General features: G+C 48.3%; 3 protein-coding genes across 14 annotated transcripts; 2 read left to right on the forward strand and 1 right to left on the reverse strand.

Annotated features, from left to right (window-relative positions):
• Positions 1-3,115: 3,115 nt before the first annotated feature.
• Positions 3,116-7,714, reverse strand: tspy (testis specific protein Y-linked). 5 transcript variants are annotated; one of them, XM_029155202.3, is made up of 8 exons: positions 6,321-7,712; positions 6,150-6,227; positions 5,948-6,059; positions 5,550-5,704; positions 5,368-5,444; positions 4,934-5,148; positions 4,681-4,728; positions 3,116-4,492 (listed from the first exon to the last, which is right to left on the reverse strand). In XM_029155202.3, exons 1-8 carry the CDS (start codon positions 7,272-7,274, stop codon positions 4,443-4,445), a joined length of 1,689 nt encoding a protein of 562 aa, XP_029011035.1. In that variant the 5' UTR covers positions 7,275-7,712; the 3' UTR covers positions 3,116-4,442. The 5 variants fall into 5 exon arrangements, with proteins under 5 accessions (XP_029011035.1, XP_029011037.1, XP_029011036.1 ...); XM_029155204.3 differs by lacking the exon at positions 4,681-4,728 and having other exon boundaries at positions 4,934-5,145; XM_029155203.3 differs by lacking the exon at positions 4,681-4,728.
• A 727-nt stretch (positions 7,715-8,441) lies between these two features.
• On the forward strand, positions 8,442-16,676 carry si:ch211-167b20.8 (protein phosphatase 1 regulatory subunit 3A). 8 transcript variants are annotated; one of them, XM_029155211.3, is made up of 5 exons: positions 8,443-9,606; positions 11,358-11,404; positions 11,612-11,697; positions 11,975-12,001; positions 13,700-13,838. In XM_029155211.3, the coding sequence occupies exons 1-4, from the start codon at positions 8,738-8,740 to the stop codon at positions 11,999-12,001; spliced, it is 1,029 nt and encodes a 342-aa protein (XP_029011044.1). In that variant the 5' UTR covers positions 8,443-8,737; the 3' UTR covers positions 13,700-13,838. The 8 variants fall into 8 exon arrangements, with proteins under 8 accessions (XP_029011042.1, XP_029011044.1, XP_029011045.1 ...); XM_029155212.3 differs by having other exon boundaries at positions 8,444-9,606; positions 13,731-13,956; XM_029155213.3 differs by having other exon boundaries at positions 8,446-9,606; positions 11,615-11,697; positions 13,700-13,820.
• A 422-nt stretch (positions 16,677-17,098) lies between these two features.
• On the forward strand, positions 17,099-21,364 carry LOC114858247 (probable G-protein coupled receptor 173). Its single transcript, XM_055510116.1, has 3 exons — positions 17,099-18,179; positions 18,272-18,301; positions 19,172-21,364. The coding sequence occupies exon 3, from the start codon at positions 19,338-19,340 to the stop codon at positions 20,523-20,525; it is 1,188 nt and encodes a 395-aa protein (XP_055366091.1). The 5' UTR covers positions 17,099-18,179; positions 18,272-18,301; positions 19,172-19,337; the 3' UTR covers positions 20,526-21,364.
• Positions 21,365-22,132: the final 768 nt, after the last annotated feature.

Consider the following 22,132-nt stretch of genomic DNA (forward strand, 5'->3'; position numbering starts at 1 on the left):
AGGTTTCCGTGTGCCCTGGAGCGTGGCCACGGACACTGGTCCGCTGCCCAGCTCCCACTGCTCCATAAGCGCCTGCTGACGTCATCCGTATCTGTCAGGAGCTTATGGGACCGGCGCGCCGCCTCAACACGCCGCAGCCAGCGCCGGCTCCTCATTCACCGCCAGGAGCGCGTACACAGTGGCAGCGCAGGTCAGCGGCCTCCGCCGTGATGGATGCGCTCCGTCCGGCGCGGATAAACCGGGGAGGACCTCTGCGGCAAACGAGAGGGAGACGTCCATCCGTCTCGGCAAACCAAAGGCTTCGGACGGACCCCGGCCCCTCAGGCGCATCCATCAGTGGCAGCGTCGCCTCGAGGCCAAGCCGGCCCATTGTGTGAGGCGACGAATCGACGGGTGTTTGAACAGGCAGCAAACCCGGGGCGACCCCGGCCTCGCCAGCACTCCCCTCCCACAAGACTGCACACGCCCGAAACGCGAGATAAGCGGGACAGGTGTTACGACGGCGCCCGTGAACTTCACACGCCGCTTATTATGAAAAGGCGGGCGACTTTTGACAACAGCAGCTCGTGCAGGAGCGGCGTTCCAGTCGCAGGCTGCTCCGCAGGCGCTGTGATTGCAGGTTGTCGTAGCGCCGCCGCCGCCGCAGCGTCGTCTGCAGCCCGACGTGCCACGTGTCCACGGGGCCGGCCGGCCGCCATCTGCCTGGAGGACGAGGCTGGCACACGGCTCCACTAGAAAATGCAGCTGGGATATTCAACAGCTGCCGGAGAGGAGCTCCTTCCAGAGAAAAGGGGGGGGGGTGAGTCATGGGAGGGAGTTAATGTAGGAAAGGAGGACAGAGTGGCTGCGAGGCAGATGAGTGAAAGTCTGCTCCTGCGTCTTGAAAGGTAAATCTGTCAGCCTGTGGTAATAGCTGGGGAATGATTAAGTGTCCTTACACAAGAAAACCTCCAAAATGCTTTTTTAAGTACGTGTGAATTTGGCTCCATCTTAATCTCCGTCGCAGACATTGTTCGCGATCAGAGAGTCAGGGAGCAAAAATCTGTCCTGCTAGAAAAAAGTGCGAGCGGAGCGAGCGCGGCTCTGCTGGTGGAGGACGCATTTGTATGCCAGCGTACGTCCACGGGCCCACAGCATGTGGACACAGCTGCACAAACGCCCGTGCGCATCGCGCTCCGCTCCAGAAATTAAAGCCGAATTGATTTCTCTTATCTCCCCCCCCGAGCGCGTCTCAGACGCCGGACGGCAGGTGAATTTCAATGTCACAGACGCGGAAGGTAACGCGAGCGGTGCAATCTGTTCACGCTAGTGATGGCGCGCCTGTGTAGGTGTGCGTGTGTGTGTGTGTGTGTGTGTGTGTGTGTACAGTATGCGCAGTGGGACCGGTGGGGGGTAGGCCTATTCATCTGTCTGGTGTGATCGAGGCTCCCTGTAACTGGGCCCAGGCGTGATCTCCCAGATAAGAGTCATCCATCTGCCGTGTGTATCTGTCAGGACCCGGGCAGCGCCGCTTATCACTGCACTCATCCGTTCCCCCTCAATCACGCTCACTCTATTCTCCCCCGTTTCTCCCCCCTCGGCGCGGTTCAAATGCGGCGCTTCATCTTGATTAGCCGCCGGGCAGACGGCGGCGCGTACGTGCGCCGCGGCCCGCAGAACCGGCCGCTACTGTACTGTACGCGTGCGACGTGCAGCTTTTGCAGATACGCAACAAGGCCGGCGTTCACAAAGAAGCCTACTGCTCTGAACACACAGACCTACACACAGGTAGTTGGTATTCAGAGGCCCTGCCTCTGCCTCTCAGGTTACCTGCGACAGAGCAGCCTCGGGGCACGTTGCACAGGAGAAGATGTCCTTCCCGACATCAATCACACGGATGAAGAACGAGCTGCTGCGTCTTATCTTCTCACTCTCGGTGACTCGGTCGGGGAAGCCGGATCCCAGCGAACGACTCTGTGAAACATGAGAGCACGCAGCCGCAAGACAAGATGATTTGTGTACAGTAGCAACACCAGCTCAGCCCGAGCGGTGCGGTTTACACAGGGGAATCCATTTAGGCTTTTGCCACCACACACATAACAAAGGGTCCACAGAAAACCCTCAGACCGCAACGCGGCCCTCGGACGGCTTTGTTGTCCCAGCAATCTGTGCTTAGTTTGTCACGATCAATATTGTAGGAACTCAACCTATTATTAATTCATAGTCACGAAAACATGTTTTGCTCTGAGGTGCGCTGAATGAAGCTGCTTCAAAGAGGAGACAAACACGGTGTTTCACATGGGATCACTTCATGGGGTATAATGTGTTTCCATCATCAGTATTAATAGTATAGGCCCATTCTAGACTGCATGCCCAGGGTGCTGCCGGGCCCACAGCAGGACAGGTTTTTGCTAGTGGAATATTTATAGCTGTGCATTAAAAGTGGAATCAAAGGGTTTAAGTGTACTATTGCGCCACCGCTGCTGTTCCTTTGTCTAGGCCTGTCCAAAAATGTCTTGCCTGGGGCTATTTGCAGAGCTACATTTTAAACGTCAGCGATATCACACGCCGGTGTCATATCAAAGATGGAACGCATCACAGAACAGCTGTATGTTTGCAGGATCCGTTTGATCGGGCTCCACAAGATGAGCGCGTAGCGGCCGAGCGCATCGGACAGGTGACAACCTGTGATGTCACAGGAGGATGCTTCAGTAGAAGGTCGTAGGACACGGAGTGGTTGAGTAACCATTTATTATTTATGGTGATCAGACAGCTTGAATGCTGGTAAAGGGTTACAACATAATGTATTTACCTACATCTTATTTACAGCTCACCTTGAGGGAGACAGCAATATCTTGAGATACACTGCCATCGTGTGGCTGTTGTGATCAGTTTCAGGCTGTTAGCTCTACAACATGTTCCATTTTCCTCTACAAATGCTAGTTTAGTCTATATTTTTCAAACAACATTTGAACTCTCAAATATTATTATTATTATTATATAATATGATAATACATTATCAATATTACTCTTCTCTCAACTCTTTGAAATATCAGCAGACAGGAAATAAATTCACTGGCTATGCATTCCAACACTTTTGAAGGAGACCATACGTAAATAACAATAGAGAACAAGGTGAAACAACTTCCTATTTTATTATGTCTGAGTCAAAAGGTGGACATTAAACTTTAAGCAGAGAAATTAACCAAAGCAACAAACGGGGGTTTCCTTAAACTACAGTGTCCTATAAAACACAGCACATAAAATATAACTTTCTCGTCGTATTTATGAAAAAACTCCAGATTATTTGATAAATTTATCCATGGATTAAACATATCTACTATCTTATTCAAAAGACAGCACTGAAATATTATTTACAGGTTCATTGCCAAGAAAAGTAAGCAAATATTAATTTGTTACAGTGCACCTCCTGAACGACATCTACTAACATGGTGCACTGAAAATTATTTCCTGCACATGGTTTTGTAAGTAATGTAATCTTGTCTCACAGTTCATGCTCACGGGCATGCCATGACGTGGACGTGTATAGAAAAACAATGTAATAAATACTTTCTTTTTCAAAAGAACTAAGCTTGAAATGTAATCATTGTGTAATAGTAGAACAAAAGGAAACTGGATGAAGTTACTATGTCTTGTTCCAGGAGTTACAAAGATGTAGGAAGCCACAGAAACATTGGTTTAATCTACACAATGATTTTAAAGAGCAGAAGTGGTCACAGGGGTGAACGGTTGGTGTCCAACAACACTGGACGTACAGAAGCGGATGGAAAATACAGGTCGCATTTACCAAAACAACAAAAACTAGTCGTTCCTGTTTACTACAGTAGATTACACGTTTATTTATACACAGCCGACACTAACCAGAGTGTAAAATGATCTTCCAATAAAATTACCAACATGATCATCCCTGAGAACAAATTTTGGTTCATTATTTTAATTTTAACACGTGTCTTTTCACGTCAACTGGTTTGAAATGATCACTAATAATGCCTCTGAGGGTTTCAGCATCATTCGTCTGAGATTTTATTTATTAGGCAAAATTTAATGCCAGCAAGCAGCGGTAATTCAGAAGTAACCTACGCGTCTGTAGGCTCATTGATGCAGTGCTTTCATTAGAAGAACACTACATGTATGGAGACAAGACATTTAGCAAAAGGTGAGTTGGGCTTCTATCATAATGTTGTTCTGAGTGTATAAAACAGAGGGTAAACATGCTGCCTTGGCTTTATTATTACTCTCTACCCTGAATTGATTCAAAAGGATTTTTAGATTAAAAAAAAAAAAGACTTAGATTTTGTGCATAAGAATGACTAACATCAGTGAGAAGGATTCCATGTTTTTTCTGGTACTCAACCTTAGCATCTTCTTCATGTTCCTGGCCTCCAGTCCTTTGATGACACGTCCTCTTCAGCATACACCTCCTTCTCCTTGTCTCTTCTTTTTTAGGTCCCCTCCTCCTGCTCCTCCTCCTCCTGGTCGCTGTCATCGGAGCCTACAGCACATAGGTGACACATATCATTTGAAAAGGTGGTTGTAATTAAGTTTTTACTAAGATGTTAAAAAAAGAAAAAAAAAAAAAAAACAAAAAAAAAACAACTACCACCCTCCTAGCTTCCCAATCCCCATTGATTTGGTGAGAGTGGTGAATTAGCAACACTACTTTTAAGAGCAATGTCTTACCGTCAATCACAATTTCTCCACCATCCTCCTCCTCCTCTGGGCTCTCATCTGAAGGGGAAATATGTTCTGTCTATTCAGTTTAGCCTGCATTACTGACAGTTTATTTCAACTACAACACATCATATTGCTAACAGGCCCTGTGCCTCCTATGCGGTAATATCAGTACAAAATCAACTGATAAACTGTACGATGTATAGGTGTACACTGTAACAGACCAGCTAAGTGGATCAGTGAGTTTTACTCTAGCGCTGACCTGCACTTGCCCCTCTGTCCTCCTCCTCTTCTTCTTCTTCTTCCTCCTCCTCATCTTCCTCCTCCTCCTCCTCTTGTTCATTGTCCACTTCTTTCTTCTTGCTGTGGCCTGGTTCAGCCTCACCAGCCTCCCCAACGGGTTCATCGTCTGAGTCGGATATTACCACACATTCATCTCCATTACCATTGTCAGCTGCCTTGGCCCCACCGCTGCTACTGGGCACACACACGCACACAAAACAGTTAAACTCTGTGTTTTGGAATGCATCCCACCTGTTCTCAAAAGTAAAAATCAGGAAACCAATAAAAGTTTACAGTAGAACTATAATTTCAAAGTCATAATACTGAGAATATTTCTAGAATTTACGGCATAATAAGTGGTTCGTCCACTGACTATACATTATGTGGACAGCTGTGATAAAGAGTCGGCTGTACCTCCCGTTCTCTCTGGGCTCCCAGAGTGGAGTGAGGTAATATCTCAGTGGATCTCTGTAAAGGTCATCCTTCAGTATCTATACATCAAAAGGACATTTCAATCATCCATGTGTTTAACACATTGTGTCATTTCTTTAACAAATGTTTCTAACTATAGAGTTAGTTCTGCCTAATATCTGTACCTTTGCTACATCATCTTGTCCTGGGTTGCTGTGGTCACTGAACCAGCTAAAAAAGCTCTGGTACACCCCTCGCGATGACTTCCTGGGTTCGCTGTGTGCTGCCAGGTTCTGACCACGATGCCACAGGATGGGGTTTGAGAAGGACATTGGAGATCCTAACACCGGAGTAGTTAAATACAATTACAAGGACATGCAGATTTATGTACACATTGCAGTCGCCTGAAGGTAAAAATAAAAACAAATATCAAACCAGATCCATAATAAAATTAATTGACTGTTTTGGAACCTATAAAATGTTGTACACTAAAAAGGGAAATGTATTGTCATTCTGAATTTATGACATATTCTGTCAAAGCTGTTGCTGCTAAAATGGAAACTTTCAACATGCTTTGTCTTACCTCCCATCCCAAGGTGCAGCTCCTTCATGATGATGTTGTTCTGGAAATATGGATTCCTCCTGAAGTGAAAGCGGATCCTGTAGCCCAGTTTGTTGTTCTTGAAAGTCTCAATCTAAGAACATCCCATGAAAAAGTAAAACATTTGGTCCCACACATACAAAATTACCTGATTTTTTCAGAACACAGGAATAAGGCCTTTTACCTCAAGATCAGTCATGTAGCTAAGAGCATCTTCATCTGTCTCATCAATGTGAGCTGAGAGATGAGGATGATTCAACAGCTGGTACATCAAGGTCAAGGAAACAACATATTGGTTCTAAGTACTGTGAAATCAGAAATTGAAAAGGGTTTTAAACAATAATTTTGAGGATACAGCGGTCACCCAGAAGCCAGGAATTGTTTTTGTAATGGAGCTACGCTGATCCAGATGTGGTCGTCGTTGATGACTAATCTTCATGTCCAATCGTTGGTGGAGTCGAGCACTTTTCTTCTCAAGTGCTTCAAGCCTCATCTGTACCTGCGCTAGGAGAGCGACTGACTGTCTCATCTCAGGAGCCATCTTAACGGACACAATGGCACACTCTCCATCATCATTGTCCTCGTTGTCTGATGGAAAGGACGAACTTGGCGTTGACGACGACCCAGATATGGATTCATCACCCTCATCTGCTTCAGGCACCTCATCTGCATCTTCTCTGTCAGTACTATGCACAGATGTGGAGCTGTCTGCTGCAGCTGCTTGAGTCTTAGTGCCTACTCTTGAGGACTGGTTGCCTCCACGCTGTTTGATTTTGCTCCCCTGTTTCACAGGTTTGGCCTTTTCAGATGAGCATGGAATCTCCTGACTGTCTTCCCCATCTCCCCCTGTGAGACTGGCGAGTGCTTCAGCAGCCGCTATGGCTGCAGAGTCAGACTGGTCCAAAGGGGTTTTTGGACGCCGGTCGATTCTACCTGTCCTCTCTTCAGCTTCCGTTGTGTCCGTAGATCGCGGTGCATCTGAAGATTGTGGCTTCTCCGTGCTGCTAGCAAGGTGACCGTCAGCAGAGGACTTATTGACAGGCTGTGCACAGATGCCATCTGAATCCTTATCTGTTCGTACAGCAGCTGTTTCTTCTACGTTGCCTGCGTGCTTGTCCCGTCCAGCAGTTTTTTTGCTTTCAACTTCACTGCTGTGGTTCCATTTCGAAGTAACTCCGGTTTCACTTGATGCGTCACTTACTTTTGCGGACTTGATGGGAACTGCGTTCCCTTCATCCCGTTCGGATGATGGACTCCGTTTCCTCGACGCAGAGTCAGCGGACTGTTTGCAGTCCGTCAATTGACTCATGCTAGCCAGTGTTAGCTAGCCAAACAGCTAGCAAGCTAAATAGCCCACAAGCGCAACCAAAACGAGCACGAATGCACACAAAAATTCTAAAAAACCAACCACGTACAAAACAATATTGTGTTAATATTCTGTCCTTAATGGAACCTACATTCTCTACAAGGCTAAAATAAAAAGCAGCTCTTAACGTTATTTATCCGCGGCCTTACGCAACGTCAAATTACCAGGCTATTGCTAATTTTCTTAGCATGCGTTACCCAATTCGTAAGTCATTGCAGTATTGGCCACGCCATATTTTGCACGAATAATAATCCAACAGGAGGGACTCCGTCCGCATAATAAAATTTCCCCGTGCAACGCCGCCTTTGTGTACAATCCGAGTTGTTTATATTACTTTATGTTGGCTTTATCTGTTAGCTTACTACCGCGCATCGACGTGAAAGAAAAACAATGTCCTGATTGGCTGATGCACGCCGCGCTAAAACGTCCCAACCAATCGTTGACAAGGGTGTGTTAACACGGTAATCTGTCCGGAGCGCGACGAAAAAGCGCTGCACAAATTCGGAACATCAACGCATGTAAACACACCTTTGTGATTTAACGCTCTGACTTACTGTTTATTAGACATCTGTCATTTGAACGGGCTAAAGTATATATAAATCGGTGATTTTGAGATCAATGACAACCTCAAACGTTAGATAGATATAAATAAGGATGTCGTTTATTATCATTTAGTGGAGGCTGGTTTAGGTCACAAAGATTCTGTTTACTGCCAGGAAAAGACGCGCACTGGTCTAAAAATATCCTCCCATTCCCATGAGCTCATGGAGCTTATATAATAATAACTTTGGTAGATGAGAAACCCTTTCAAGTACTGCAGTCTATTTGTATTATGGAAAATATAGGTTATATACCCAGACCATGTCAATTACATGAACGTCCTTGAATGATTGTCCTATAATAACATGACTGACCCTGAAACCTGCAGGTTATCTGTTCATGTCCGCAACGACTGGATTATTATGAATCGGCGTGTTGTTATGTCCTACTAATATTGCTATTTAGGTGACACGATATTGCTTTAAAATCCAGCCCAAACCAAACCAAACCTAACAAGGGGGAGTCTCTGGATTATACCACGTTAAAAGACATAATTTGGGCCATGGAGATCTCGCTAGGTCAGCGCTAAAATTAGACACGGCTCCTTCCGCGACAGCAGCCAAAGTGCTACGCGTAAAGTCATGTAAACCAGTGGGATACGCTGTCAAAGGCTGGCAGCCGTGACAAGTTTTCCATGGGTGACCTTTAGCGCCGCACGTTTACTAAGGACATCTGTGCGTAACGTTGGGACAGCGCTGGATGGATGGATCGCCGGCCACCGCTGCGCAAATCACGAGCATTAGGTAGTGTTTTCATTCGCAGGCGCCATCAGCGCTCGGCTGTCACGAGGACGTCGCTCTGCAGAAATGTCTTTTTTAAGCATACCGAGCCAAGAGGGTCTGTTCACTGCTATTAAAACGGGCGGCAAGTCATCGGAAGAAGCGAAGGCGAGCGCTCCCATGCATGACGAGGAGAACAATAACGACGAGGAGGATGAGGATGAAGACGACGGCAGCGTCCGCTTCATCCCCAGGTGCTCGCCGGTGCCCAGAAAGCGAGGCTCGTCCATCCACGACGAGACCGCCGAGTACATCCGGATCCACCTGGCGCTTTCTGCCGGAAAGAGGGTGTCGTTCGCCGACACCACAGGTGGCGATCTGGTGGATGTTAAGGAATTCGTTGCGTTCGACTCGGAGGAGGAAGAGGTCAGCGCGACGTGGGAGGCGGAGGAGGCGAAGTACCGCAAGCCGGAGCGCGCGCCGACCTACCGGGTGCAGCCCGGGTTCGGCGCCGCGGCGGGCGGCGCCCTGCTGCGCGCAGTGCGCGCCAACAGGGTGGAGGTGGAGCAGCTGTCTCCAGTAGACAATGAGCCGCTCGCCTTCTGCGGGCTGGTGCGGGTCCTGAACATTTCCTACCACAAGGCAGTTTATATAAGAGCCACCATGGACAACTGGGTGACTTACTTTGATCACCCCGCAGAGTACGTCCAGGGCTCCAACGACGGCGACACTGATCAGTTCTACTTCAAGCTGTCCTTCGCACCCCCCTACATCACGCATGGCTCCCGCATGGAGTTCGTGGTTCGCTACGAAACCTCTGATGGGGATTTCTGGGCTAATAACTCCTCTCTGAATTATGTGATCACGCTGCTCCTGTCCTACGAAGATAATTCAGCCGAAACAAACGTCAACATACAGCCAGCGAGAAGCATCCTCAAGCCGCCAAAGGCTTACAGGTACATTTACTGTACAGTCACGGGCCTAGTTGCAGGTTTTGAGAGTCACTCACAGACTGGGTCCGTTGGTGTTTATTGGTCAAATGTATTTTAATAAGAACTCAAGTGTAACTCACACTGGGTGATATTAAAGAGCTACACCGTCAACTGCATAGTGAGGCAGTGTAAGTATTTAATGTTCATAAGTCGTAGGGACTGGATGTACTTGTAGTACCTTCAGACAGAGTTGTGCAAAGAGTTGTGTGAAAGTAGTACAACCCCCCCACCCCCACCCCCCCAGAATGCCAATCATGCAGTGGTGCATGCGGGCGATCAAAATAGGCAAAGGGCAGGTGTCGTTTGCACGCTGGCGATTCCCTGCACTAAACATTGCTGCTGACCTTTCCTGTCAGAGTCATGGGGGAACAGAGCAATTTCACTGGAACACATTTGTCCCAGTCCCTTGTGTAGTCCGGCTGGCGCACGAAGCACTTCTCCTCCTTATTTAGTCCACTGAAGTCGGCCGATTCCTTGATTTATTGTTAGAGCGGCATAAAAGTGTGATGAATGGATGTCACAGTGGCCAAAGACAGAACGCCCACCAGTTTTTGAAAGGCCCCAAAGAACAAACTAGTGCAGGTTACAGGTTAAATGTAGGAGCTGAAGCCAAATAGAGGAGGCGGTGAGTTTGGGGAGCAGAAACTGTATTGACATCTTCAGCAAAGAATTTAATCTGGATTCATTAGACGCTTTAACTTAACTAATAACTGGATTTGAGGTCAGTGTGAGGGAATGGTATAGAACAGCCTCGGGTCACCTCAGGCCACGCTGATGGACTTTCTCTAAAAGCGAATAATCTCACCGGAGCAGAATGGGTGTTTTCTTTCATATCGGCCTGCAGAGATTTGCCCTGGACTGTGAATCGCGTGTGCTGATTACAGCGAATCATTCACCCCTTACACTGTCACCATGGATGAAATATTCCCACGGGGGCTCGTGAAAGCGCTCGGGCCGCTCAGGTCACCTGGTGAAAGGTAACACTCTTTGGCCGAGGGTTCCCTCCGTCCGGCCCCGACCGGCCGTCTACCGTGGCCCCAGCGGACTTCACAGTTAGAATGGCGCTCGCCAGGCGGTGAGCTGTGCCCAGCGTCAGCCAGACATGCCTGGAGCCTGGAGCGCTGCCCAAAGAGCTGAATTCTCTGTCATCTGACCAGAGAGACTTCTCTCTGAGGGGCTTCGGCGATGGCTCTTCTTTCTGCGTTTAAGCCTTTGCGATGCGATCTTACAGTATATTAGTATTAAAGGGAGGTCGCTAGATATAAAACTGAAACTGCAAGAAGGACAGGGAGAACAATGTCTCGTTGCCCCCATTTGCGTAGCTGCGTTCGCAGCTCAGCACTCGTCTTGACCTTCATTTCCTATGGCATGTTTGTGCTAATGTCACACTCCCGTCTTTCAAAATGAATCTGTATCTGATTCCCTATAGGATCTGTGGGATCTATAAGAAGCAGACATGGGTCATTCCCATTGTGTACAGTACATCACCTTTGCTTATGTTGTGTCAGTACAACCCCTACAGCGTGAGGAGAAGGGTGGCTGCTCAGGCTCTACTGGGCTCCACTCATCCAGGAACAGAGTTATACAGAGTACTGTATGAAACAGACAGTAAATAATTAGACCCATCATCCACAACAGATGACGCTAATCACGTGGGACCACCTTCTCCTGTTGCTTTACTGCATGTGTTTTTTAACGTCTCTGTTTTATTTCAGTATGAATGATGATTTGGATTCAGAGGATGAGCAGGAAAAGGATGAAGGTACAGTACGAACGTAACATTTTAGCTAAATAATGTTTCTACGGCCAAGCTAAGCTCCCTGTGTGACATTGGTGGCATTCCTTCCTAATTTCTGCTACACTACTGTGTTTCGCTGTTTATTATTGTGCTGTAAAACAAGGCCATTGATTTCTCCCCTCTCGGCTGCAGAGAAGCTCCAGTGGAGCATATTTATCTGTTTTACATCAGCAGGTGAGGAAGGGACCTCCCGGCCTGATCTTATCAGAGCAGCAGCTGTCGGACCAGCTCCCATCCAACCGGAGATCGATGTGGAGGTAAGCGGGGAAGAAATAGCACGGGAAAGAACACACTGCTTCTAATGGAATACATAATAAACCACCAAGGGCTCTTTGCAAGGACATGCATTCATCAAAGTATTTGTTGGATTATGTTCAAATGGTTGATTGGCATGGAGTGGTTGAGACGACCAGGTAAGCGGGCTGAGGGGCTTTATCCCACTTTGTGATTTGTATCTAATACTGAAAGGCAAAGTTTCTACTTGAACCCAATGAAGCTTATCATCACGGGCTTGGTTGTTTATATTGTTCACAGCTCATTGAAGCTTCGGCGACATCTTAGGTAACGTCCCGCTTCTCACCGCTGTAGCACGAGCACCGTATGCATTTCTACTCCTCAGCCTCCCGTTGTATCCGTATTCTCGACGCATGCTGTTCGTGCTGTTGCACCTTTTTGGAATCCCGCCCCCCCCCCCCCCCCCCACAGTCCGGTGTTTAACTAGTGATGCTAGTTCAGCCATTATTTGCTTTCTTGTAGAGAGTTAAATAGGATTTCCTTATCTGGTGGTTAACTATCTGTCCATGGAATCTGTTGGCTCCACATTGGAAGTGCAAACAAGGTGAAACAGCCTGTGGCCAGTATACTTACTGGTTTTACTGGCCCAAACAGAGAGCTGCTTCTTTCGATGCAGAGTCGCCATGTGTGTCCACTATGTTCCACAGTAATCCTAAACAAACTGCAGGCCTGAGTTTGAGCTTGTGCTTTTCTTACTGTAAACCGTCAGGAGCGAGACATGTTGAGCTGCTTAAAACTGAGCTTACGACAGGGTTTTGCGTCAGATCTCTGGCAAGTTGATTTTGCAACAGTTCGACACATAAAGCAGATCTTAGGACAGATCTGTATTTGACAATCAGAGGGAGGTTTGCGCACAGAGCGTCGTCAGGAGCCACAGTCTCGCTTGTTTGCTTACCGTCCCTGCTCTGAAAACACCTGGCGCAGGTGTTCACTAGAAATAAAGTCTTTAATTGTCATTGTAGATATACATCGAGATCGGTTCACTTCAGGGACAGTCTGAAAATAGACAGAGCTGTGGCTCCTGGAGTTGTCCCCCAGTAACAAAAAACATTATGATACCTCCTAACAGAGTAACATAATGTGATGTGGTATTCATCATGGGCATGTGCTCATCCAGCTCATCTGTGTGTTGGTGTGACCAGTGTTCACGTGCATGCTGTGTCCCTGGAGAGCGCAAATACACTGGATGACCGCCCCCTCCCTCGTCACTAATAGTGTCCAGAGGTCCCCATAATGTTGTTTATTGCCAGCATCCACAATACTAATAATCATCTAATAATCCTTTATAAAATATTGACATGGGCAGTACTGTAGTTTTGCTTTTTGTTGTACATTCCAAGAAATATTTTACTAGACGTTTTACCCGTTTTCTTGAGTTGAAGTGGAAATAGTACTTTAGTTTCGTGTGTTTCTGAAACGTTCAGTAGTTATAAATTAGCAATAATAAGATGTTTCACTAAGATTTGCCGTTAAATTGTAATTTTGTTCCCTACTATTGAACAGGCAGTACTGGTAGCGTGGTTCCACACTGCTGCCTAACAACCACGTGCTATCGTCTCTTACAGTAGTTGTGTTTCATGAGTCTTGCCCATGCTGTTTTTTTTTTTTGTTTTTTTTAACTCTTTTTTTGTTATCTGTCTTTTTCTTATTTTTCGGATTTTATCTCAATGTTAACCTTGGAATTTTGTCACAGCCGCTTCAAAGCTGCCGTTTTGGAATGGAATCAAGCGGAAATGAAAATATTCCGTTTGGGGACAGTGTTAGTTCCAGCGCTTGATGCACAAAGGAAAAACAATGTGTTAAAATATGTATATCAGGTAAACCTGAGGATAAAAAAGATGAAAATATTCCCCCTTTGATGTCTAGTACAGATAAAGGAAGGTGTGTTTAAATTAACTCATTAGCATTTTGTGTACAGTGACTGCTTTGCTTCTCTCTTGTCTTTTCGTCTTCATTTTCCCGTAGCCGTCACTGTCTCACTGTTTTACTTTAACAGATTCCAGTTTGCCCATCACGTCCCTCTGTCCCGCCTGAGCCAGAGCCTCCGTGTGTTGATGGCACACTGTCCCCACACACTGTAACCTCAGGTGTACGAGCCTCCTGCACGTCTCCTGAATCCACCCCTCAGTGTAACGCAGCCTTTGTTCCCTGTGCCAGTGAATCAGTTCAGCCAAACAAGTCGCCGCCTTTACCCAGACTCCACAGTGAATTAGGCAACCAAACGTCTGAGCAGCCCGTAGACAGTGGTCCCTCTGCGCCGCTGCCTTCCCTGCAAGAGTCGAGGCCCAGATCAGAGAGCTCCCGCTCTGGAGGAGAGGAAATCCCTTCTTCAGAGGATTCGTGCTTGCATCTCGGAGCCACAGAGATGAATCTCTGGCCGACGGGGGGGGGTGGATCGAGCGAGAGCGCAGCCGGGAGTCCTCGGCCCGAACTGCCTGCTGAGAGCATCTCTCCCCCCGCCGCGGCCGAGGGCTTTGAGCGCGCAGGTGCAGCGGGATCGCCTGAGCGTGTTGCAGGATTATCAGAAGATCCCGGCAGGTCTGCAGCGCATTGCGAAGGCAGGGCACCCGCGCGCGCGTCCCCCGAGGCCGAGCGCGAGACAGAAGCTTGCAGGGATGAAGCGCCAGCGTCACCTGAACTCGCAGAGAACCGGAACCTTGTTCTGCAGAGCGTGAGGGAGCACACAGAGGATGCTCCCCAGATGCTCCCCGGTGCATTATCAGAGAATCTACCCAGCACGTTGTCAGCGGCGTCCCAGCCTCCGCCTGAGGATGATGTAAGCAGCAGTCTGATCCAACCATCCATTGCGTTTCTGACTGGAGTTGTCTCGCTGTCTGTAGTGATGCAGGAACCAAGCACCCTCTTCTTCATCGGACTGCTCCTGGTCTTGAACCGTTTGTAATTGTGGCACAACGGTTCACTCTGATCTGCTCTCTAAAATCCAGAAAGTGCCTTTCCGTGATTCCAAACCGAGCCGTGAAGTTCAAAGAGCTGCACTGTGGCAGCCCACTGCTCCCCCAGGGGATGGGTAAAAATGCAGAGGGTAATTTCCCCAATGTGGGATCGATAAAGTTCATTTATTATAATTAATATTATTATTAAAACACACAACTGTCAATCCCTGATTGAACCTTTAGAATAATATTAATATATATTTTTGTCATATAAAAACACAATTTATTACAAAGTCCATTATAAATATAAACAAGTTAATTAGAAATGATAATTGAATTATAATTAAAATGTTAATGTATTATGTGAACAAGTGTGAAGTAATAGAGTACTAGTTAGTTATTATCAGTGTGAGTAGACTGTTAGAGCAGATTTTTGTTTAGGTGGTGTACTTACTTCATGTGTTCATAGTGTTACATTCTGATATATTCAGTTCTATGATGCACTTTTCTATTCTTATTGTAGCAGCCATCGTGTTATTTTGTATGTTACCACAAAATACCTTAAACATTACCATAGACTATGAAGACTATATATATATGTGTATATATACATACATATATATAGATATATTCTAAAAAATCTGTAAAAGGAATCTGTGACGATCTTTAACAAAACACCTGCCTAAAATAGATGCTGCTTAATTAGAAGGTTGCCCAGCGTGACGTGTTGCTCGTCCTCAGAGAGCACCAGCCTCCTGCACATCCTCTGAAACGCCTTCCTGTATCATAAATCACGTCGTTGTCCCACAACACTTTTTATAGCACAACTCTGAAAGCCACGGGGACACGCTGATAGCACTAAATGCACTAAATGACGTGTTTGAAGTGATATTGCCATTAAACACGGCCTCATACCCTCCACCTGTGTGTGTGTGTGTGTGTGTGTGTGTGTGTGTGTGTGTGTGTGTGTGTGTGTGTGTGTGTGTGTGTGTGTGTGTGTGTGTGTGTGTGTGTGTTAGCCTCTTTTCAACCACTCTGCTAAAGAAATATGCGCGCAGCAGTTTGATGCGCGTTAATGACACTGCAGTGCAGTGCAGACAGCGCCGGAGATTGTGACACGCCACCAAAATAACATCTGAGGCCTCAGCGCCTCCGACTCTGGAGCGTGTTCAGATTTGCTTCAAATACGCGGAAGGTAAGGCGAGACTGAAAGAAGCCAAAGGTCAAACATTGCACTGCGGTCGTGGTGATATACTTCAGAGCAGCAGCCATTGTACGCGGTGGATCGGTGTTTGGAGATGGACAGGTCTCCAAAATACTCCATGATGGAACCTCCCAGAAACGAGACAACATTTATTTCTTTGACCACCGGAGCCTTTAAATGTTACATAACCTCCACCTGTGTTCTTGAATGTCAGGTTAACCTTAATAAGTTTAATCATTTATAGGTCTGTGTCTGGTCTTAGTCGTCAGGTATTCATTAAATCACATGTTGTTTATGCATTTGTCCATAAAACAGAATTATTAATCAGAGCTTATTTAGCCTTGTGCAGGGAAACGAGTGCTGTGATTAATTCATGGGACGACCACCTAGCTGTGGGAGGTATTAAAAAATTAAAGAGGCTTAAAACTGACCCAAGGAGGATAATCAGTGTAGGTTCTAAAGCAGACGCTCACTTTGAGGTAATTAACGCCTTTTTAAGCAATAATCTACACGACTCAAAGCTGTGATTTCAAAACAGGCTGTTTGAGCGTTGACATGTTGCGACACGGGCGTTAACTGGGTTATTTTCTTTCTCCGTCGGCCTCATCCAGCGTGGCGTCACTCTCAGGGGCGGCTGGAGTCGATTCATCACAGGGAAATGTTTAAACTGCAATGTAGATAAATGACGTCTTTGACAACAAAGTCCCAAAAGGAAAAGCACATTTTTTTGTTTTAACACACTATTGTTCTATAAAAAAACTCATCAGTCACTTCACACTCTAGTTAAATATTATTATATAGTGTTATTTTTTGTAGTTCAGCAGAATAAAGTGCAACAAATTCACCTGGTGTCTTTTTGTCCTGTAAGGTGTCTATTTATTTGCACCATATAGTCAAACATTCATTCTTTAATATTTATTATTATTATTATTATAGTCACTATGAGTCCCAGTATTCCTCCCAGAGGACCCAGAATGCTTTGCTGCGGCCCCGTCAGGCCTGTGTGTGTCATTTCTGGTGGAGCCAGCCCAGGCTGTCACTAAGGGCAGGAGACCAATGGAACACACGGTTTGTTGACAGCTGGAGCTCCTCGCTCCACAGTGGAGAGAACAGGCGCGTCATACATGATGCTACAGAGAGACGGTTAGAATAAAACATCACTTTCAAGTTAAGGCCCACAATGCCACACAGGTCTCTCTCTCTTTCCCTCTCTCTCCTCTTCCTCCTCCCCCTCCTCCTCCCGTCTCCATCACCCTCGCCCCCCCTCTCTCTCTTTCTTCTCCCCGAATAAAACCGACGCTTTCCGCGAATGTGCGAGCTGCCTCCTTGCGAGCAGCCATAATTGGGATTATTCAGGAATAATTCGCCTGATCCAGACGCGTTGTTGTTCCGCCGTGTTCGCGCGTATGTGACTCGTGATGTCGACAGCGTCTGCGATGTGACATTCCTCGAGCCGTCGCTGGATTTGTAGGGGAAAAAAATGCATTTGTTGTGCCTCGAAGGCTTTTTTTTATTGTGGACTATTAAGATGTAGTCCACCTTCGCCGGACAGCAACACAAAGGCTGCATATTAGCGGCTGTGGGTAAATACATCGCCTGTTTTTGACTTGAACGATGGGAAATAGAGACGTTTCGAGTGTGTTGTCTGCGTGGACTAATTGTTCTGGTGCTACTAGCCAGCATCCATGGCAAGACGGTTCATTTATGGGATGCGCGGCGGTTCTTCCCCTGTAACGTCTGTGGGTGGGTTATATTATTGTGAGCATTGAAAATCTGACATCATTTGGATATATGAACGGAACAGCATATGTTTTTGCTCGCGCCCGTCCCCAGCCCCGTGGAAGCCCCATCATCGACGTGATGCAAGGCAAAAATCCGTTTCTCGGATGATATGCGGACGCGGGGCGAACGAGCACCTCTCGCGCTCTGTATGAAACTGGGAGCGGGTGGCGGCGAATCTACATGTTTTCAATCCGCGTCTCCTAAACGCGCCGAGGTCCTTCCGTCCCCGGATTGTGCGATCAGCTGCCGGTCATTAGACGGCATCTGCCCCGTCTCATGCTTATTATATGTTGCACGGCTCGATCTCCTCGCGATGGATTTATGCATAACAGGTGTCGTTTGAGCCCGAGAGCGCAGCACGAGCACGAAGCTTCATTCTGTGTTTTTCTCCCGCTAGAGCAAACAGTGAGACACGGGGACCGGAATCATATTTTGTTTTTTGTTTTTTTTGTTTTGGTTTGGCTTTTTTCTTTATCGTGATAAAGGAGCAGACACCCCCCCCCCCCTCCATACGCGCCCCCCTCCTCACCGTCACCATCCCCACCAAAAGATGAGAAGATGAGAGGTATGTATATTACACAAACACACACGCACGCACGCACGCACGCACACAGCTGAGATGATTTTGACACCTGTTCGTCTGTTTTTTTGTCTCAGGCCGCGCTGACATGACGTCCGTCTAATTGGGTGAGTTGCTCTTTGTCAGGGGCGGCACGGGGCTGTGTTGTGTACGGATGGAAGGAAGGAAGCGGATCACACTGTGCTCCGTGGCCTACATAGCCGAGGCCCACCCAGGCGAGCACGGCTAATGTTTTATTATCACCCCGTAGCTGGTGCTTTCTTAGCACGGGCTCCGGCTCAGATTTGGCTCGCCATTGATTTTCCTTGTTTTCGCCTCTCATCAGGGCTGATTTGACGCTCCGCGCGTCAACACGGAGCTCTCTCCGTTCTCCGTTTCTCCCTCCGAGTAAAATTCCACACTTCCCACATACATGTAGGCCCACGGTGGAAGCCAAATGGCCGCCCGCTCTGCCACTACGTCCCCCCCCCGTCCCCCCCCCGTTTGTTGTGCGCCGCGAACGCTACAGATTATTACACCCTCCGCTCTTTAGCGCGGGCGCACGCGCGCGGACGGGAGACGCAGCGAATGTCCCTCTGCTCATTTACAACATCGCCGTTTGTTGGACATGCCTGGTGTTGGTTGTACCGTGTCTGCTCCACCCCCCCCCCCCCCCCAACACCCCCATGCATTCACTCAAACACCCACACTTGCACAAAGTATGTGAGCTGTTGTATCTTAGCAACGGGCAAGGTAATTACTGAGAGAGCCAAGGAGCTGGCATGCTGTAGAGCTGCTGATCTGATCCCAGCCTTAGAGAAGCAGGAAGGCAGAGATTTTCCACTGTGTCGCCCAACACGGCACTTCCACATTCACGCTGTTGAATATGAGTCGCTGTTGCCGTTTATTGGACTCGGCACTCGCGAGTCAGACATCTTGTCTCCCCCCCCCCCCCCCCCCCCCCCCCCTTCATGCCTCCAATCTGTGTCTGTCCGCAGGTGGCGAGCTTGCGGACAAAGAGGGACGATGAGTCTGTCGTGTAGAAAGGGTCCTCACGGCCTCTCCCTGTAAGGACGCGAGCGCCGCGGGGAGGGGGGGGGGGGCGACGGCTGTGGGGGCATCGCTAGCGTTTCCACAGGCGCCCCGGGCGGGCGGGGGCCCAGCATGGCCAACCAGAGCTTTGCCATCGACGGGCCCGGCAGCCTGCTGGCTGTGCTGGCGTCGCAGAGCGGACTAGGGAGAGGCGGCGGCGGCGGCGGCGGCGGCAGCGGCTCCGCCACGGACGTCTCCGCCTACTTTAAGCTGGTCTTCTTGGGTTTGATCATCTGCGTCAGCCTCGCGGGGAACCTCCTGGTGTCCCTGCTGGTCCTGCGAGACAGGACACTGCACAAAGCGCCCTACTTCTTTCTCCTGGACCTGTGCCTGGCCGACGCGGTCCGCTCGGCCGCCTGCTTCCCCTTCGTGCTGGTGTCGGTCCGCAGCGGCTCGGCCTGGACGTACAGCGCGCTGAGCTGCAAGGTGGTGGCGTTCATGGCCGTGCTCTTCTGCTTTCACGCCGCCTTCATGCTGTTCTGCGTGGCCGTCACCCGCTACCTTGCCATCGCCCACCACCGGTTCTACGCCAAGCGCATGACCATATGGACGTGCGCCGCCATCATCTGCATGGTGTGGACGCTGGCGGTCGCCATGGCGTTCCCGCCCGTCTTCGACGTGGGCACGTACAAGTTCATCCGCGACGAGGACCAGTGCATTTTCGAACACCGCTACCTGAAGACCAACGACACCCTGGGCTTCATGCTGATGCTGGCCGTGGTGGTCCTGGCCACGCACGGCTTCTACGCCAAGCTCCTGCTCTTCGAGTACAGGCACCGCAAGATGAAACCGGTCCAGCTGGTGCCGGCCATCAGCCAGAACTGGACCTTCCACGGGCCCGGGGCCACCGGACAGGCCGCCGCTAACTGGATTGCGGGGTTCGGCCGCGGACCCATGCCGCCCACTCTGTTGGGCATCAGGCAGAATTTACACAATCAACACCGGCGGCTGCTGGGGATGGAGGAGGTGCGGTCGGAGCGGAGGCTGGGCAGGATGTTCTACACCGTCACGCTGCTCTTCCTGGTCCTCTGGGCTCCCTACATCGTGGCCTGCTTCTGGAGGGTGTTTGTCAAGTCCTGCACCATCCCCCACAGGTACCTCTCCATCACGGTGTGGATGAGCTTCGCCCAGGCCGGCGTCAACCCCATCTTCTGCCTCCTGCTCAACGAGGACCTGAGGAAAGTGCTGCGAGCGCACCTGCCCACCTACTGGAGGACTAAGCAGCACCTGCCGCAGGACGAGGCCTACTGCATCATGTGATCGGGGGACGCGCGAGGGTTCCACGGCGGAAATGTGAGGAACGGAAGTGATGTAACGCACCTTGGTTACGTGTCAGTTTCTGTTTTGTTGTTTTGCACAGCAAAATCAAGTTTTTGCCAACAAAATGCCGGCACAGAGCCATGTTTTAAAGAATGTTGATATTCGCGTAACGTTGTCAGGTGCAAAGGGTTGAGCATTTGTGACGGTGTACAGTTTGATTAATAGGAGGGAAGGATCACAACAATCACTACTCTTGCTAAGCGTGACAGTTGCCATTTTAAATTAACGTTGCCTTATTTCAGAGGGACACGCCCCAGAGCTTTCAGCGGAGAACGAGCTTGTGTGTCACACGAGGCGCGAAGCAGCAGACACGCGGAGGTTTTAGGTCGTGGATGAAGGCGTGTCGTGGACTGTGGAGGGAAAGCGCTGATGAGCGTGTTACGGACTCTGAAACACATGACGGAGCTCAAAGAGGTGTGAATGGATCGACGGACCACCCTGGACGCCTTTTCATGTAATTCAGAGGAGACTGCAGAATATTGAATGGACCCAATTACCTTGGATGCGTTTAAATAGCTGTCGTGAACCTAAGAAGCCCCTAACATGCTTGATTTTTTGAACTTGATTTAGGGCGTGTCAGGTTTCTTTGTATCATAAAAAAAATTGCCTGTTTTGCTTTATTTGTAAACAATACATGTTAAACAGATGACACTATTTTGAAATATGACTTGATTTCATATTGTATAGACTGTACTGCTTGTGTCTTTTTATATAGCATTTGTGTGTATGTGTGCGTGAGAGGAAGAGTTAGAAAGGGGGGGGGGGGGGGGGGGGGGGGGGGGGGGGGGGGGGGGGGGGGGGGGGTGGGGGGTTAAGGATGATAAAACAGGTTCCAGTCATATTGAGTCAATATGAAAGCAGCCTCATCTTGTGGTCTCAAAAATCATGCAAATCGGAACAGTCATCACATGGAGACGCATCCTCTAAATGGATTTCTCTGAGTCTGCTTCCTAATGATACAAGCAAACAAGAAATGCAGATGGATGATGAATAACGGGGCAGAATATTGAAAAAAAAACTACACAGGCCATGGGTTGTCGTCACAAAAAATGTAAATTACGATGCTTTTTTTAAAGAGTCATTAGCAAACGAGCATTTGTTTACAAATGATGATCTTGAGAATGTTTTTAAAGTTCTGCTGTGTGCTCGCAAGAAGATAGAAAAAAAATGAAGTGGCACTTGACGTGAAGGAAATTTGAATGTTACCAGGCCGTCTTCTATTTCCCCTCGACATAAATGTCAGCGTTTGAGTGTCTGGATCACAGTGCATTCAGAATCAAGCCGACCCCAGAGGTGTTTGATGTATGGAACCCGGCTCAGACCACGTTAAGCTGTCTCTCCAAATTAAGATTCATGTAATGCAAATGTCTGACCTACAGTATGTTAGGCATAGATAGCTTCGTGCAGTCAGTTTTCTAAGTGTGGACACTTGCACTGCATACTGTATTAGCATGCATTCCACTGCATTTCATAGATTCAAGCCTTGGGATTACAACTTGTACAGATGTTGATGTGGAAAGACGCAGCGAAAAGTGAACTGAGGTCCA

This window comes from Betta splendens, chromosome 7 (assembly GCF_900634795.4).
Source record: "Betta splendens chromosome 7, fBetSpl5.4, whole genome shotgun sequence".
In the NCBI taxonomy this organism is placed as follows: Eukaryota; Metazoa; Chordata; class Actinopteri; order Anabantiformes; family Osphronemidae; genus Betta; species Betta splendens.

Excerpts from the sequence above, each read along its gene's own strand:
- tspy (XM_029155200.3), bottom strand. The coding sequence starts at position 7,274 with ATGAGTCAATTGACGGACTGCAAACAGTCCGCTGACTCTGCGTCGAGG. Across the intron at positions 5,705-5,947 it reads GCTGCACCTTGGGATGGGAG|GATCTCCAATGTCCTTCTCA; the intron begins GTAAGACAAAGC and ends CTCCGGTGTTAG. Across the intron at positions 5,149-5,367 it reads GAGCCCAGAGAGAACGGGAG|TAGCAGCGGTGGGGCCAAGG; the intron begins GTACAGCCGACT and ends GTGTGTGCCCAG.
- si:ch211-167b20.8 (XM_041071714.2), top strand. The coding sequence starts at position 8,738 with ATGTCTTTTTTAAGCATACCGAGCCAAGAGGGTCTGTTCACTGCTATT. Across the intron at positions 9,607-11,357 it reads AAGCCGCCAAAGGCTTACAG|TATGAATGATGATTTGGATT; the intron begins GTACATTTACTG and ends GTTTTATTTCAG. Across the intron at positions 11,698-13,730 it reads AACCGGAGATCGATGTGGAG|ATTCCAGTTTGCCCATCACG; the intron begins GTAAGCGGGGAA and ends TTACTTTAACAG.
- LOC114858247 (XM_055510116.1), top strand. The coding sequence starts at position 19,338 with ATGGCCAACCAGAGCTTTGCCATCGACGGGCCCGGCAGCCTGCTGGCT.